Source organism: Nothoprocta perdicaria, unplaced genomic scaffold (assembly GCF_003342845.1).
Source record: "Nothoprocta perdicaria isolate Ctin4 unplaced genomic scaffold, notPer1 scaffold_106, whole genome shotgun sequence".
Lineage (NCBI taxonomy): Eukaryota > Metazoa > Chordata > Aves > Tinamiformes > Tinamidae > Nothoprocta > Nothoprocta perdicaria.
In genome coordinates, this window is record NW_020454161.1 from 1,718,556 (window position 1) to 1,737,279 (window position 18,724).

Below are 18,724 nucleotides of genomic sequence, written 5' to 3' on the forward strand. Positions count from 1 at the left end.
AAAAAAAGATGAGAAATAACTCAGACAGATGAATACACCACATAGCATGTGAAAAATGGATAGGTGTGTCAGATTGTGAGCAGAATATTTGGTTGACGGGGTTGTGGCCAGTGACAACACGGCAGATCCCAAGAGGTTTCCGGAGAAGGGGAGACTACAACGGGACAAGGCTTGAGGAGGTTCTCTAGCAGGAGAACGGATATATAAAACAAATGGCAGTTATACATATATATATATTTTAATGATTTAGAATTGTTGTTCATGCCACTTTCTTTTTGCATCTCAGATAAATTCTAGAAAAATTTAAGCAACATTTCCTGTTTCAGTAACAGTGGTGATTTCTGAATGGCCTTTRCATAAGCAACCTATCCCTCTCAGATGTACCTCTATATTCTTCCACTSCATCTTCACAAACAGAAACTCCAACATAAACAAGGAATAAGGTTGGCAGCTTTCAGGTTTAACGGCCAGTCTCTCTTCATATGCAGTACTCCACTTGTGAGGTGGTACAGTGCATGCTTTCTATCTCTGCTGTGAAACTTGTTTGTTAGCTTGTTTTTGCTGGGCTTAAAGTTTTCGGTGTGAAGCTTAAATTATCACATAGCTGCTTCTTGCAGGAAGCATTGATACTACATTCCATTCACGGGGTAAAGTGGGGAATCTCTGCACASGCCACTTGAAACATTACTTGCATTCGGTTAGCAGAAGTTACCTACATTTCTTTTCACTTAAGTCRTTCCTTTCCTCTTTAATGCCTCCACATCCACTTCAGGGACAGGTAGCTTAATTTCTATCATCTGTAGCTTTACAGAGTATTAGCTTTGCTACACATGCCAATGATTGAGCTATRCTAGATGTACTTGAAAAAACCCTACAACCTACAGTGCTCATTCAGGAAACTCGGAGTGAAGTAAATCCATATGTGTGTTAAAAAGTTTAGYGTTCAGATAGGGCTTGGGCTTTCTGGCTCTTGCAGCTATCATGCACAGTCCTTGTTCTTTGAAGAGCTGCCGCAGTGATASAATTTTTGATAACAAAATATGTAGTGTGCTTATAGTTTAAAGCTGACATTTCAGTGCTTTAAAAATGATTCTTTTTCATTTTGGGWAGACATTCAGAACTTTTTTTGTCATGTAAGCTTTTAAAAGGAATCTTACTTTAAGGTTWTTTAAAATAAAGCACAGGGGAAAGAAAGCTACAATTCTGTATAAGAATCTTAGTATGTGCTGGAAATGTTATATTTTCTGTAAATTTTATTTGAAACTTTCAGAAAAAAAAATCCTAATGGAGAGTTTTTATTAAATACTGCAAATCACTTAGGGAAAAAAAGTATCTACTTTACTACATTCCATCTGACTTTTTCATAGACCATAATTCAAATCAGAAAGTATCACATTTGTCACAAGTTCATGCATAATTAGTATCTAAAAATACTTTGAGACATATCTGATATATACATGAAGTAGAATGAGGAACCAGAAAGAGTTTAATCTTATTCCCTTTACTCATATAAGTTCCAATCTTTTCATCTCCTATGAATATGCAGGCATATATAGTAGAATTTTGCAGAGCTGTATTTCACATATAGCATGACAAGTAGGCTAGCTTGTAGCTGTAATTTTAATGGGCTTGCTATTGATTTCACTGTATTTCAACAGCAAGTTACTAAGTAAATGCTGAGTGACATCAAAAAGAAAATCTCTGTCTTGAAGCCTGAAAAATTTAAGGCAAGGCAAGACACAGCACTTACACAGCACTACAGATATAAAATGAAGTGAAATGAGTGGAATGGTGAGATTTTTGATTGAAAGATCAAAGTTTCATTGGGTTGTTTTAAAGGAGATGTTCCTCAGAAATTCAGTTTGATTTTTGTGTGGACATGGAATAGAAATGACATCTAAATTTAKGGTACTGTGCCCTGCCATGGTACTTGCTCATATCTGTATGTTGGTTTTGCTATATTATAATTACTGGGTGTTCAGATGTGCAGCTTGATTTGACTACCCTTTCTTTGAGACTTCGAGATTCGATACAGGTACTAAGCAATCAGTCAAAATATCTTGAACGTCATGTGTATATTTAGATGGTTTTTTTAGAAAATTCCTTGGGAAATGCTGTTTAGTCTCTGAGTTGCCCTTTTTATGTCAAGGCTAGTTAGAATGAGGTAGCAGTTTTTCAAGTCATCTGAGGGAAATTTTGCAGTGAACATTATTTGGCCATATTGTTCTCGTTCAGTCTCCTCACACTCAGTTGAAAGCAGAAACTGATAAATGCCATATCCCTGCCAATACAGAGCGTTCAGCAGTCGGAGAAACTGCCTTCTCGTGTGTCAGAGCAGACAATTGTCTTGAAGGGYGGGTACTCCCAAGCTGTGGTTACAATTTTAACTTAATCGGCCTTCCTGGAAATGAATCATAGTCCCTTTGAGGACGCAGGCTCCTGCTCATGCCCTGGTGTACTGAGCAGCTGCCATTGAATCATTTTCATCAGCCACTCCTTCATGCTAACCTTAATTTGCTAGCTATAAAAATGGTAAGAAAGTAGTTCTTCTTAGCCCTCTGTTAAAACTTATTTAAAGAAAGCACTGCACAGTATTTTTCAAACTTTATTATSATTTGATTTAATTGATTTAACCAGTGACCTCTACTAATTTATTTCCTTGTTTGTTTTAAAAACTAAGAGTTCACAGTTGCTTTGGAGGAACAGAGAAAGAGCCTGAAGTTCTGCCTAATGTTAAATATGTCATCAATTTTTTACTACTTGGTTTCTTTCTTTTTTTCTCTTTGTAATATCCTGAACTACCTATTGATTTGTGTGTGTCTTTGGGAAAGCTACTTTTCTTTAAATCTCAGGTTACCAATCTGCAAAACAAAGATKATTATAAATCACCTTGTGTCTAGCTGATGATGCTTAATCGTGTTTTTTCACTGTTTTGAGATCCTCAAATGAAAGCTCAATGTGATATTACTATTATTCTATACTTTACTAACAAAGCCCTATATATTTATTGAGTTCTTCTCCAGATATAAATATTTTAATTTGTTCTGTTATATTCATACAAAACTGATAAAAATGATAGAAAACTCAGAACTCTATCATATCAAAATTAGATCATTTTAGTAGTTGAAATATAATATTATTGTAACCATAACGGTGAAGACATTTGACATGTGCAGAGAAGATCAAACTTCTTTCTGTTTCAACTGACTAATCAGAGAATTCCTCAAAACCTCCAGAGTCAAGTAACAGTTGCATCCATTTTCAATTACTTGATTTCTCTTTTTTCCTTTCTTTTTCTCTTTTTAGAAATTAGGAACAGAAGCTTCTGGTTAAAACTAAAAACATGTCTCAATGTATTTGGAAATTATCCAGATAGCATCTGCCACAGTATTTTGTCTATCCCTAAACATTTTTCTTTTCATGATAAATTTGTATGGTATGATAAAATTAAATGCATTTCTCTTGGAGCATCAAGAAAGTCTGGTTGGCTGCTTGGATGACTATTTCAGGCTATTTCAGGGTATTTCATTCTATCATCTCTGCTTGACATAATATCATACAAGGGATATATATATATTTTCTTATTTCTCCTATTAATTATTTACTATAACACATAGATTTCAAAATAAACAAAATAAAAATTTAGCATACTGATGTAGCTGTATAGCAGGTCTGCTTAGTCATCTTCAACATATCTTATTATATACCTCTCATAAAGTTTTATGTGCGACAATTCTCACTTAGAATGTTCAAAAGTAAAAATACTCTGCTTTTCATAAACCATATTTATCTACAATAAGTTGTTAGATCCTACAACCTTTCAGCTGATGTCTATCAGTTCATCAAAACTGGAAATACCATGGGGCAGGGTTTATTTTATTTTATTTTATTTTATTTTATTTTATTTTATTTTATTTTATTTTATTTTATTTTATTTTATTTTATTTTATTTTATTTTCTGTCTGTGGCAACAAGTTAGTATGGAAATAAATGCAAAAAATCATTCTGATTTCAGAAATATCAAAAATATTGGTATGTGCATGAAGCACAAAATCCTTTGTATCCTTAACAAGTCACATCTTTTTGGATCCCTAATGATCCCTCAGTTCCTGGCAAGGTGTTCCCATGGCATGGTTTGCAGTGACCTTTCCTCGAACCTGGTGCCACAGATCCCTCGATTTTAGCCTGGCCTCACAGATCTCAATTTTCCATCAGAGCTTCCGTTTTTTCCACACTGCACCGGACCAATTCACCGGCTGGGCCCGTGAGTGGGCCAGACACAGCCGACGTAACACTGTTTGTAGGGAGCAATCCAAACAGGGAATGGCAGTGAGGCATGACAGGAATGTGTTTCCATTGGAGCAGTCCATGTCGAGGAAAAGCATAAGCAAAGCCATGTCCAGAAGGCCTTTCAGCTGGCCAAGACGGAAGACTAATGTTATTGTACACGGGCTGTCACTCTGCCAGCCCTCCCTCGCTGATTTGTTTTCTCTTTCCTTCTCTCTCCCTGCCTCTCCTTCCCTTTCTTCCCTCCCGGCCGACTGTTTGCTCAGGTGGACAGTGACACCATTTGGAACGAGCTGCACTCGGCCGGCGCTGCACGCATGGCTGTGGGCTGTGTCATCGAGCTGGCTTCCCGAGTGGCCTCCGGAGAGCTGAAGGTGAGGTCCAGCCTGCTCCGTGTGTGGGAAGTGCGCGGGAAGACGCCGCGAGGAGCGGCAGCCAGGCCAGGGCAGGCGAGGAGGAGGAGGAGGAGAGGAGGAGGATACTCACGCAGGCGTGGTGACCCCAACTGCTGCATCGCAAGGGGACGCTTCACCCTCGACACCAYGCAGTGCCTCTTGGCAGCCCGCCGAGGTGGTGGGGAGCGACGTCCCCAGAGAGGTGCACGTTTTATCTGCACCACAATCCCCTTTGAAGTGATTCTTTTGTGTGTTTTCTTTCTTTCTTTTTTTTTAATAAGACTATTTAGCCACGTGTGCAACCTCTGAATGCCACCCAAAGAGAGGAAAGGTAAATAGCCGGCATGCAGGTTATGGAGGAAGAGKGAAACTGTTGATTAGGAGAGTAATGATCCAGAATGCGCCTCTCCGTGACAGGGCTTCACGCTGACTGCACTGCGCTGTGCCTCATGTCCCGCTCTCCTYTTTTTATCTCCTTTCTACATGAGCTGCAAAGAATGATGTACAAAACCCAAATTATCCCCAGTCTAAACAATTTATAAAAGCCCCAGACCTGACAGACTCTGACATTTTATTTGGTATTTTAACAGCCCTATTTAAAGGTACACCATATGCAGTTTGAATGCAGCCTTGCCCCCATAAACATTGTTGGAGCTAACATGTCTCCTTAATGAAATTGTTTATACACTTTCCAGTCCAAATGCTAATGGATTCAGTCCTATTTCCAGAATTGAGAAAGAAATAAATATTTTCAYGTTAACATTACACTGCATTTTTTTTTAATTCCAAAAGACAATGAAACTTCTTTTTGTTCTTCTGTCTCTTTATTTCAGCCTAAACATGTTTGCTGCATGCTAGGGGATGGGTGCCTATGTGTGTTTCTGTGTGTATGTGAGCATATATATGCATATTTGTTTGTATGTTTAAGTCAATCATATTTGTTTACTAAACTTTCATATTCAGATACTAAAATCATTGTCCAGGTACTAAATCACATTTGGATTTTGAAATTCCAAGTCAAGGACRAGACACATCAATATGGGACCCTGTTTAGCAGCCTTTCTTGTAGTCAGTTCATCACCATTAGGCTTTTCAGGCACAACAGGGTTCTTTATACAATCCAGGGTGTACTATTCCCACACAATGGGAATAACGAACATCAAGTAGATTTTTTTTGCCAGTTTTTAACTTTGACAAATATAGGACAGTCTTCCGTCTTAAAGAGAACAGATAAGCCAATTCTGATAAGAATAATGACATATGCCTTACATGCAGCTGACATGATTGGGGTCTTTCACTGCTTATCTCTATGCATTTATGGTGCCTTTCACACTGTGTGAATGCTTTTAGTTGTTTATCTGTTGTGATGGACAGCTGACAAGGATCAAACATCAGCCACTCTAAGACCTTAATTGCTACTGAAATTGCCAGTCTGTAAACAGATTTTTTTTAATTTAATGCTAATTTGTAGTTTACTTTAAATTTATTGTTGATCCTAATCTGAATCTCTGTCTAGAACAGGGAGAACTGAGACAATCTCATASAACCTCTAGTTAAGAAACAGGAAAGGAAATTGTCTAATAGAACCAAAGTTAGTTTACCATGAATCATTAAGAAAATAGTAATGGAAAGATTTTGATATGAAAAAGAATTAGAAATACGCTATTCCTGGTAGATATTTTATCTAACCTGCTCCTCTGYTTCCAAGATGAAGTGAAATGATTTATATGCCAATATGCCAATTATATGGAGCATCAATCTGCATGTGGTATTTATAATTTAAATTGAAAGAATATAGAAAGTTTAGGAAATACAATTTTGGAAAGATTACCTGTGGAGACTTGCCTGACAGAGGAAAGACACTAGGGGAGATACCATGAGTGCACTGCTCCTCATACTGGCTGCTATGGCAAAGTCTTCCTGTGATTGTTTTGTCATTGCATGCTTAGCAAACCAAAATTTGCCATCAAGATACCAACAATACACACTCTCATGTGGTAAACAAGCTTAAGGGAGATTTTTGCAGTGTGTTCTGGGGATTCTTGCACGGTCGAGGATTAAATTTAGGTAGCCCTGCTTTTTTATAGCCATGAAGATTTCTGTGTTCCAGTCTTCGTTTAGGACTTTCTATGTTGTTGTTCCTCTAGCGACATATACGTTGTGCTGGTTAGATGTTTCAAATGTGGGAGAAAGGGAATTATGTAATGTAGTTATGGAGATCTGAGGAGAAGTAAGTGAAGCAGACCACTTCTGTATGCATTCATTAAACAAGTATGCATATGGAACAACCACTTGGGGCCTGTGCTGTGAGCACTGAGTGGGAGGATTAAACTGTGGTGGGAATCTGGAAGGGAAATTGTGATGGAAATCTGGAATGATCTTCCACAACTTCAAACCTTTGCTTGACAAAAAAAAAAAATAAAATGCCTTCCAAGAGTTGTCTGTGATCTAACAACAGCTCTGTAATGTGTAAACAGCAAGATGAGAGCAGTAGAAAATCATGGTGCAATTGCTCTCTGGAAGTTTACAACCACGGATTGCTGTCAGATGATGCGCTGTCAGTTGGGCATCATCTTTAGAAAAAAAGCACGAGACAGGACATAGAGACATGTTCTGAACTCCCACAGTTTCCTGTGAAGAGCTGCATACCCTGCACCTCACAAATGCAGCAAGGTCCTGCAATGGGCAGCAAGGACTTCCCGCAGGGTTCTGCTCCAAAGTGCTTCAGAGGAGATCTGGCTTGTCTGCACTGAGGAAAGGTTGAACCAGAGTTTTATCTTTCAAAACAGCTTTGATAACATAGGATGTCCTCAGAAATTCAACCTGAAAACTTTCTAGCATAGAAGAAAATGAGACAAGAAGACTTGGAAACAAGAAATTAATATCATTCTTTTTAAAAYATGCTTTTCATGGAAAATGAAACATGAAAATTATCTCATTTGTCAGTGAGGATGGGAATGAGATGCCCAAATATCTTTACAGCTTGAGAAATCAATACATATATTGTAAAATCTAACTTGCTTTTGCTAGATTTAAAACGAATAGAAATTGTGCTCAATAAATTTGAAAAACAAAGGATCTACAATGCTAGCAACAAAAGTCTTCAATGCAATAGCGATAATATAAAAGTAACAAACATAAGCTGCCATGCACTGACTGATGTCTGACATTTAAGGTCCATTCCAGGAAAGACAGGATTTTCCAGTTTCCATTCTTATTCAGTCATTCTCTACTGACAATTCCTTCTATTGCAAGATTTGTAATAACAGGCATGTACTATAGATACATGCCACTAAACAAAGGATCAAGACTGTAAAATCAATGACCAAAGTCTCCGTAAGAATTAAGAGATTCACTGCAGAGCTGGGCAGGAGTCAAGTTTGTACTCAAGGCAAATGGTTCTACAGTTTACTTTCAATTTCCTGAGACTGGCACTCCCATTTCACACAGGTCTCTTCTCAGGACAACAATATTTTGTTCATCTGATTTGGACAGTATTCAAGAACTGACCACAAGTTAAAGCAAGTTTCTCTTCATTGTAGTTCAAACCCCTTGTGAGATATCAGGTTTCTTTGATCTCCCTGACTAATGGGGAAAACATCAAAATGACAGCCCTAAGGATGTAAAACAATATGGTTTACTGAAATTCTACTGCTGCTGTAATAGTAAATTAATATTTTGAATTTTTATATCAAGACAAATTATCCCTTATGCGGGGAGTCTTAATCTGGATGTTTCTTTTTTGATTATATCAAGCAGATAGAATTACCCATCAAAATTAAGGATTCTTTTTTCTGATATAATGAGCACTTGTCTGCGATCCATTTTTTACACTTCTGAGATAATTTTTAACAGAGAACCACATAACACACCACTGAAATAAGTCGTATGTAAATTAGGATATTATAATGTGCTATATACAAAGTAAGGAATTTCCGTAGATAAGAGAAATCTTATAGGTTGTAATTTGGGAGGCTTGGGGAAACAATGCAGGTTGTGTCCTATGTATGATTTCTTGTATGTACTTCTCACGAACTTAGAGATTTTGTCTCTGTCTCTGACATTCTGGTAAAATGGTTAAGGACCATATGTTCAGCAGAAGGGTCATCAACAAAGAGTATTTTCTTTCCTGGTGGTATTATGGATGTAGAGATTTTCTACTAGTTCAAATTTGTAACAAAATGTACATTTCTCTATCTGTCCCTTACCATCTTACATTTGACCAGGAAAAGTTCCTACCAGACATAACTAAACAGAGTCCACCTAATAAGAACCTCTTTTTTTCCAATAGAGGATGACCTTCTATCACAAAGGGCGACTCAGTGTCAGGGCAAATTATGAAACTACTGAAAATCCACAGAAACATTTCTGAAATGATATTCTTCTGTCTCAGTTGTTCTCATTAAGTAGTAATATAAGCTGGAATTAATTATTTTAAGTACAGTGCCTATAATAAGGATTGATATCTAGTTTTCTTTGTATATCCTTTAAATATGTCAACTGTCAATGACGACTCTGTTCTGTGACATAAACACTTATGTACCATATATTTTTAATTTGACAAATTTAAAAAAGAAGAGATCTATGCAATAAGCTACCAGGAGCTGGTAGGTTATGTCCTTTTCTTTTTCTTTTCTTTTTTTTTTTTTTTAATAATTGAATAAGCAATTTTGCTGATTCAAGAACAAAGAGAAGAAAAGAAAAATGTTGCTTATTCAAAAAAGAATGCTGAGGGAAAAGGGCAAATTAGTTTAAAGAAGACATGATCTGAGCCARTCTGGAATACCTGTTTCAGTTGAATGAAGGTTGAATGCCCAAGCCCTTTCACTTCCTTTGTGTGAATGTGTGTGTGTGCGCATGTGCACACGTGTGTAGAATTACCTTGTTGGTAGTCAGGGGTCATTCAGCCGAATTGAAATTGAAAGAAGATAGAAATGAATTTCCTCGAATCAGAATCTGATATGTTCCTGGGATGGTTCTTTCTGATATGTCGTGTAGAATCAAAAGCAAAATAAATCTCCTGCATTTGGCTGTTGTTAATCTGACATCTTTTTGTGAGTTCTGGATGACTTAAAATGAACTTGAAATGCACTTGATTATTATTATTCTCAAGGCCTTTGTCACTTATGGCTATAAACGTAGCATCATAAGATAAATTGTATTAATCTAATGAATAAGCAGAATGAGCTTARTCAAAACAAAACTTTTTTTTGTCTTGAATTCTATATAAAAATCCTCCCTAGTCATCTTTCATAGCTCTAATGCTATATTTAATAGAACAAAAGCTAAAATTAAGTGTCTTCCAAAAGCCAAAATAAAAGAACTTGAAGACAGATGTCCTCCTGGTACCATGGTGTCTTTCCACTGGTCTTGTGTCAGGCCAGCAAATTTCTGTGCCTGCCTGAATGGCAGAAAACCCCACACAGCTCCTTTGGATACCTAGAAAGATCTTTCTGGGGAAGTGCCCTATGCCTCTGTACCTTCTGGGTGGCACTTCTGCAGATTTTTTCCTACTTGTTTCAAGCTTCCTATCTCACGTTGTGTCCTACCAGACTCTCTCTCTCTGCCATGTAAAATTCTGCCTGCCCTGTTACTGCCAGGGACAGYTCAGATTCCCATCCAGAAGGGAGCACAGTGCAAATGTGCCCTCCTCTGTGCAGATGTGCCATAAAAGCAGCCACAAAAAAAGAGGCGTTTCTCCCCTTGCCCGGGAACAGCATTTTTAGCAATGTAAGAAACCATAACAAATGCATGCTTACTGAACTAAAAACAGAGATATGATTGATCAAAGCCATCTATCAAACTATCAAGCAACCTTTTAGATAACTCATTATATTCATTGCTTTTACAAAGTTACAAAATTACAAAATTTTGTATGAAACCATCTCTTAGATACTTTATCCCAGTAATTGTGGTTGTATTTATAGCTGAATGACTATTATTATTTCATATAGCAGTACAACTTTAATTATATGTGTGGTACACATCTTACCCCCATGACCCCGCTGTTTTAAAAACTCTTTGCCTGCTTTTTCTCACCACATGCGGCCGAATAGGCCAACACAGTTGTATTTATTCTAGATTACAGGTAGATTCTGCAGGGCTATATTTTTTCCGAACTCCAAGAAAGCAGGCAGGGAACTCATCATTTCYGTCACAAAGTTAAATGTTTAATGTCCATCTTGTTTGCTCATGGTCACTGCTATCTTCCTCTGCCAGACAACATGCTATTTCCTCATGTCCATCATTGTTTTCTTGACAAATCTACATGCTACTAATACTGCTCTGTTAAACCATGGAATCTTGCTYACAGCAAGCATGGACCTCTAGAGTCTACTAGCAGCATGAACTGTAAAACTGTCCTAAACTGGTACCTGTCTCAGCCTTACACCACTCAGTCTTCTTCTTAGCCTCCCTGATGGATGGCATAGGTCAGGATCTTGTCACAGCAGAAGTGCTGTTGAGAGGAACACTGTTGCCTTTTTCAGGGTACCAGTTCCARGGGGATTGTTGCAGTCAAATACAGCAGTTTCTATGAAGAAATGTGGCATTAACTTCAGTTACTTACTCCTGATTCTGAAGTGTGTGCACATTAAAGCAAAACTAAAGCTTTTTCCAATAAAAACAAGTGGATGTCCAAGAACACATTGTTAAGAGCTAAAAGTCTTACAGGTTAAGATAATTAGACATGTAGAAAGCAGAGACTTCAACAAGTGACTTCTAATGTGGAATTTACACGCTGARTTATATACCTGGACTCCCTATAAACTGAAAAGAGGTCCCTGAGAAAGTTACCCTAAACAACCTGTGCAGCTGCAATCAGTTAATGCAGAGCACAATGTTCTCCTGAAAACCTTGCTTTTCACTAGGGTTTATACACACTTATTTTTTGACAAGCATTTTTTAAAAAGATATGTACCTGTGAACTTCTAAATAATTGGAATAAAGGGCATTGATCTTTCATATAACAGTTAAAAACTGAGGACACAAGATGAGCTTCAATCATTCTCTTTTCAACTAGAAGGGAACCATTTTTAAATTCCATATAAAATCTTAAACTAGAGACTCAGGGGTCTTTTTCTTTTCCTCCTTTGAAGGACTGCTAGTCTGCAGATTAGGTTGGATTCATTAGTTTGAAAAAAAAAGGGCTACTATAGAGCATAACTCTGGACCAAACTCACTTATACAGTGAGATGCATCTCTATGTTTACATCCTGGACCAGGTAATTGAGTTTATAGAAACAGTTCAGGGAACAATAATTACAAAGTCAAGCTCAGACTAAAGAAGAATTTGAACTGCTTCAATAAGTAATTCATTCCTCAGAAGGAATTCCTCAGAAGGAGGAAGGAGAAAACTCCTTCTGTTGTGAGATAGGCAGAGAGAGGTAGCACCTTGCCCACCATGTTTTACTCAAAAAAAAAAAAAAAAAAAAAAAAAAAAAGGCTAGATTTAGGCTTTTACTTTGTTGTGTTGTAGAAACACCAGAGATTGATCCCTAACTTTGAAGGAACCAACTGCATTGTGATACTGTCTTGACTGCTTGTCTTGGAAAAGTTAAGGCAGGGTAAAGTAGGTGCCAAAGTATGATGTAGCTGAATCTGCTAGCCCAGCTAGAGAAAGCGATCAACTGTACCACTGAAGACGACTGCAGCAGGAGATGTGTTCCACTGCTCTTTTGAAATCGAGCATTCAGCTATATATTCAAAGCCATGAAAGAAGATACTTACCTTATTATAGAAGAACGATAATATTTTTTCTTAATTTCCATTTAAGACCCACTTAAGTGGGTCCATTTACAATGGATTTTCCTTACAAACTGAAAGTTCAAGCAGATTTCTCTTTGTTCATTGTCCAAATATGTCCAGAGCACAGGATTTCTCTACTGGGGCCTTACTTGTTATCCTCAAATTTTAACTAGAGCTAATCATATGACACAGACAAGAATCCTTCTTCTGGTCCTCGTTTCTGTCAGTCAGTTTAAAATACTTTCTACATATAAAGGTGTCTGTATCCTAGTATAAATAAGGCTCTGTATAAAATACTTTGAATTTATGTGTGTTGGCTTCGTTTTCAACATACTACTCTGTGTTAGTCTTTCTGTCTTTTAAGCAGATTTTTGTCTTTCTCTCTACTGTTCTGAGCTCACTGTCTGGTATTTAAATATTGCCTAAATAAGTGAATGCACATTCTGTCTTCAGTAATGCTATTTTGGGAGAGGTTCCTTTTGTATCTTTATTTGTTCATTGCCCAACATACATTTATTGAATGATTTCATAAATGCTAGAAGAAAAAAATGCATATGTTCAATTGAATTATTTTAGATAACTAGCATAGAATTTTGTTGTTCAAAATTCTATGTCAGGAAGGATTTCCCCGACACTAGATTTCCCCAACACTAGGTAAAAAGACTAAAATCTTGGATTTTTTTTTGGTTTTGTTAAACCTAGGTTTCTTTCCATTTGACCTTTGTGTTGAACTCAGGGACTGCTGATCCAGTTTTTCTTGAAGAACACAAGAACAGATTTCAAAAATTTGCAACAGAAAATGCATGATGAACTTTTGGGCAGTAGCCATTGTAGCTATCTTTTCCATTGGTTTCATGACTGCATTTCTTTTTCTTTTCTTTTTTTTTTTTTTTTTCAATTTATGCAGTTTGATCTATCAGAAATTTGTTTATATTCAAACAAGAATGAATTCCCTAAAGATAAATAGGTATACTTGTTCTCTCGTAAGTTTTCCTTCGATGTGTAGAGATTTAACAGAAATTAAGGCATGATGTTGTCAATCCTCTCAATTCTATAAATGACAATCAGTAGAATTACTTTTTACAGATATGCTTCTTTTTCACTACATTTTAAGTTTACTATAGGTGGAAAAATTCTTGGCTAAGACTTCACAAAACTTTGTAGCTATTTACTTGGATTATGTTTAGCAGTAGATTTTGTGAGATACCTTGATATGTTTGCTAGACTAAGTTCCAGACAAACCATACAGGCAATTTTTGTGCTATCACACACATAGATTTATAGAACTAAAAATGCATGTTAGATAAACAATAATAATTATTATTAATACTGAATATTCTGTTGTTCAATATTATTGAATAATAATTCACAAAGTAAATATATTTCAAATGCACCAGTGTGAATCTATTAACTTTCATATTGTAGCTCCTGATATACATCTGTGTGAGTGAGAGGAAAGTTTAGTGATTGTCAAGTTTGCTTTATATGAGTGAAAACTGGGCTAATTTAATAGTAGCAGAATATTAAAATATAGAAATATTCCGTTCTTTTTCTTCTTCTTCCCTCCTCTCTATAGCCCAATACCACACATGGTATTTGTGTGGGGAATCTTGAAAATATGCTTAGCTGGTGTAATCATGCACAGATGTTTATGCATATGTTAATTATTAGTAACCTGGTGTGAAGGATATAGTTGAATACAAAAGAGAACTAAGTGTCCAGAGCAGTTGAAACAAGAGAGTAAATTTGATGKTTTAATTATGTTATTCCTGAGCATGACTGTTGTAACATGGATTGGATATTGTGTCTCTTATGGTACATTGTTTTTGAATAATCTACACTTTTAAAGAAAGCTGCCTTGTCATCTTCCTTTTACCTTGTGGAGGGGGAGGACTTCATTTTTTGTTTTATCTTCAATGAATCTATTGGAAAAAAACATCCTTGAGCTTCGCTGATATCAGTGCTGCCCTTTATGAAAATTTCTATAGAATTCTAGAATGTGTATGAGATAATGACTTTAGGGAATCTATTAAATTTTGAGGCTTGACAGATTTCCTGCTTTAATTTATGGTCTGTAGAAATGTGGGATATTCATTGTCTCTTTTTCAAGTCTTAGAAATTGCATATGTTTGTGTCTGAATTTATCAATTAGTCCATACCGGAGATAGGGTCAATACTGACTAAACATTTAAAATATATACCCAAGCTACTTTTAATTTGAAGTGTCTGTAGTTGAGCAAGACTACATGAATTTTGAGCAAGAATGAGTCAATGATCTCTGTTCTCTTTTAAGTGTGAATTCTAGACAGCAGAATTGATAATGACAGCTTTCTTTTCTTGCCTTTCCCCTTTTGATCATGTTGTGTGAGCATGAGTGTGCATGTGTCTGTGTGTTTATGTGTATTTATATAAGATTATATGCCATTTTCCTCAAATATATTATTTTTACTAAAAATATAAAAGGATGATTGGACAGAAAAATGTGCTCAAAAGCCACTAATAGAATTCAATCCTGTCTGCCTGCTGCTCTGTTTTGCACCAAGTCTTTTTTTTTTTTTCCCCAAAAGCTGATAATTGAAAACCTATCTTGTTCTTACAGAATGGTTTTGCTGTTGTAAGGCCCCCAGGCCATCATGCTGAAGAATCAACAGCCATGTAAGTACCAGGGAATATTGCCCATCTCGGAGCACTAAGGTTACTGGCAATCACCTGCATTGTGCATGTCTCTGAAGAACTGTAATTGTTAGCAGATGACTGAAAAGGCTTTCTAGGTACTCCCAGAAGTAGATTTATGGCCTCAGAGATCATATAGCATTTTTTAAAATGCTCTGAACATTATTTATAACTGTTTTCCTGACTGATTTGCTTTCTTCTTTCTGTTCTTCTCTATTCCACAGGGGGTTCTGCTTTTTTAATTCGATCGCAATTACTGCCAAATACTTGAGAGACAAGCTAAATATAGGCAAGATATTGATTGTAGATCTGGTATGTATTCTTGCAAGCACCATACTTTTAGTGCGTCTAGATGAAAGACAATGAATTTGTATTTATATGTCATTTTTTTCTGCTTTTAATACCTACAAGTAATAAAGGTGTGCATTTCCTCTGATTTTGGGAACTCATTAAAGCCAGGATGGCAGTACTGAAGTCATAAACATCTATGTTTCACTTTAATGGTGTTAACTGCAATTTAATGAGAAGAAGGCACAGATCAGGGCAACTTTTATGGTCCTTAAATGAATTGATACTTCCACCATTAAAATAACCCTACAGAACCCAAGTTTACTTTTCCCTACAGAATACAAACTTTAAATAGTCAGATGTGCTTAAAGAATGTTGTTGCTTTGGTAACCAAATTGGCCGCTTCCCCCAGCTAGCAATGATTCGACTTGTTGTGTAACTTCGRTATTATTAAACAAATCAACAGGTCATTCCCTCTAAGAAGTTTTTAAATCATGTGTGCCAGTTTTTGATGGTTCCCTGAAGGAAAACTACATGATTAAAACTCAGCTTCATTGGATTAGTCTTGTATTTTAATAGAAGGCATTCTTACACAATACTTAATAGGTTTAACAAATGGATTATTTAAATGCAGATGACATTTGGCATGTTGTCTATATTATTTTCATGAATAATGAATTGGAGCTCTGCCTTGCACTTAAAGGATCAGCCCAATCCACAGCCCAAGGAAAGTTGAATGCTGATTTATGAGCACCATTTTTGTTTTCCTACAGTTCACGAGGAGGTGTAATAGGGTGTCTGACAAAGCATAGACAGGAAATGAACCCTGGCATCAAAACCTAACCTGTTACATCTGTACTTAATTAATTTTTGCAGGTGATAAAAGATTTAAAGACAAAATATGTTAAAGGGTTTTTGAAGTGCAGGGCTTAATAGTCTAAATCTTGTTCATATCTGCACTCATAATTAAATCTTATTGTGAAGTCATGGCCTTACCATCTAGCACTTTTGTTCAGTTAAACACACATACTGGTTRTTGAAGAGAAGCAGAGAAAGGGCGAGTGTGAGAGAAAGAAATAGCAAGTGAAAAAATGAGCAGTAAAATAAGTATATGGAAAACTTAGATATGCTGAGGAAGATTTTCAGATATTTCCCAGTGTTTTACTATCACCTAGGAACACAGTAATCTACTGCAAGAAACCAGTATTTGTGAAAAAAAAATCACTTCCATTGTATGTTGTATCCATTTGTGGACTTGAATCTTACAGTTCATTGAGTTTTATTGCAGTAAATGCTGGCCAAAAGTGCATTTTATGTTTATTCTTGTTTTTGAATAGAAAGACCTATTGAACATTTGTATTTTGTGAATGTTTTAAGTCTTTTTGACTGTAAGTGTTACATTCACCGAGTCAGAAAAAGAAATCATTTCCATTTGCCCTGCTCAACCAACAAGTACTTAGGAACTCAGCTTAAATTTTGCAAGGCAAAGCTAAATGTGCAAATCATTACCTGTGCAAATAATTACCTGTGAAGCTGCCTATCCTTACTTGAGAAAGTAGATAGGGAACACTCAGCCTCTCTTTGACTCTGTCTCATTGGCTAAAGTGACTTGGCTGGTGAAAGAAGAGAAATATATGGCTAATACAGATTACTTCATTCCTGGAGCAGTTGCAGTCCAGTCCCTAGTCTGCTCCATGGTCAGTGAAGTGATGCACAGAAAATCATTAGGAAAATTTCTTATTTATGTAAAATCTGGCTAAAATATAATCCAAACTGAATGAATGAATAAATAAGTTAATAGTGATGTCTTTATGTTCATCAAAGGAGAGCTTCAGGCATCTGAAAAAAAAAAAAAAGAAAAGAATGGAATTACAGGTATTAGACTGAAAATTAGGCTATAAGACTATATTTTGACAGTGACTAGCAGAGTGGGACTTTATGCTGATTGGCAGCTATACATGTTACTACAGTGTTAATGCTAAAACATAATATTCAGTCCAATACATTAAACTGTACTCTAGTTTCAAATTAAAAGTAATCTTCACAGCTGCTAAATATGTTCATATATAAATTCTTAGCCTTTTAATTTTTAATCTTTCCTTCATTTTTTATTCTATGCTAAAGTAAAAGATTCATCTGTCAGCTTTTCTTTCCACCATAAGAATAAACCTCCAATTTTGAATTGAATTATACACACTGAATGCATTTGATCTACCAAGGCCAGAACACATTTCACACATGGTAACTAACATACACAGTCTTAAAAAAAMCAGATGTCTTTGTCTATCAAGAGAATTTACTTTTCTTCAAAAGATAGGCATCCTTGTTGAAGTTAAACAAGAAAGCTAGTTTTGAAATTTGGGCCATCAGAAAAAGCTCTTCTTGAACATTGAATATTTTTCTTGTCATTTGCAACTTTTGCAGCAAGAAACCTAAGCTCCATGCAATCACCCTAATATGCACTGAAAATAAAGACTAATCAAAAATCACCAAGCATAGTGCTCTTTTGTTTTCACGTACCTTCTTGTAGATGGATCCATATGATAGATCTTAAACTATTCACCTTGCAGCTGCATTTCTGGCCCCAAGATCATCCATACTTGCACATATGCTACTGTGTTCTGGGTTCTGTTTTGGAGTAAACCAATTAGTTTGTCCGCCAAATGAAAACTGATGTGGTTCTGGGGTTACTCAGCATGCTACTTTTGAGTTCACTTGCTACTCAAATGCCTCTAACAGTTCACTGGTGATCTTCAGACCTCCGCCACCCTCACATCAGTGTATGCTCCTCTCATCCTCCTATATGAGTTACATTTAACCTCAGCATTATACAATGGGACTGTGACTTTATCCTCATTTTTTTTTCAAACGCTTTCAACTGAGAAAAGAAAAGTAATCCTTATGATATTACCCTAGATCAGTCCCAGAGGAGATCTAACTCAATATTGTAGCATTAGTGAGATTAGATCAACCTAGAGAACCCAGAGCAATATGGATGAAAGTAATTGGCTACCACAGCTGGCAAAGGGTGCAACCAGTGGACAGTGTTTGCTCTGCTTTTGGCAGTGTAGATCTAACCTGAACTTTCCTGGAGTGTAGACATCCTGAGGAAAAAGTGACTATTGTTTTTCTAATACTAACTTCATCTCAGACATCATAGCATTTGTAAAATAAACACAGTCTGAGTAGTAATGTTGCTCATCAGAGTATTTATTCCCATTTCTGTCTTAAAATTAGAAATTTTAAATGTATTGCCTAAAGGAGAGTTGATAAAATCTTTAATTTTTCAGTTTCTCACAAATCCCTGTGCATAAACTTACAAAAGGTTTTCCACA

General features: G+C 36.3%; 1 protein-coding gene across 1 annotated transcript in view; it reads left to right on the forward strand.

Moving 5' to 3' along the window:
- Window positions 1-18,724, forward strand: part of HDAC9 (histone deacetylase 9) — a 324,682-nt gene that overhangs the window by 304,728 nt on the left and 1,230 nt on the right. The window contains exons 18-20 of the mRNA XM_026044923.1: window positions 4,554-4,661; window positions 15,028-15,083; window positions 15,326-15,413. Coding sequence (XP_025900708.1) covers window positions 4,554-4,661; window positions 15,028-15,083; window positions 15,326-15,413 — 252 coding nt within the window. The remainder of the gene's footprint in view (window positions 1-4,553; window positions 4,662-15,027; window positions 15,084-15,325; window positions 15,414-18,724) is intronic.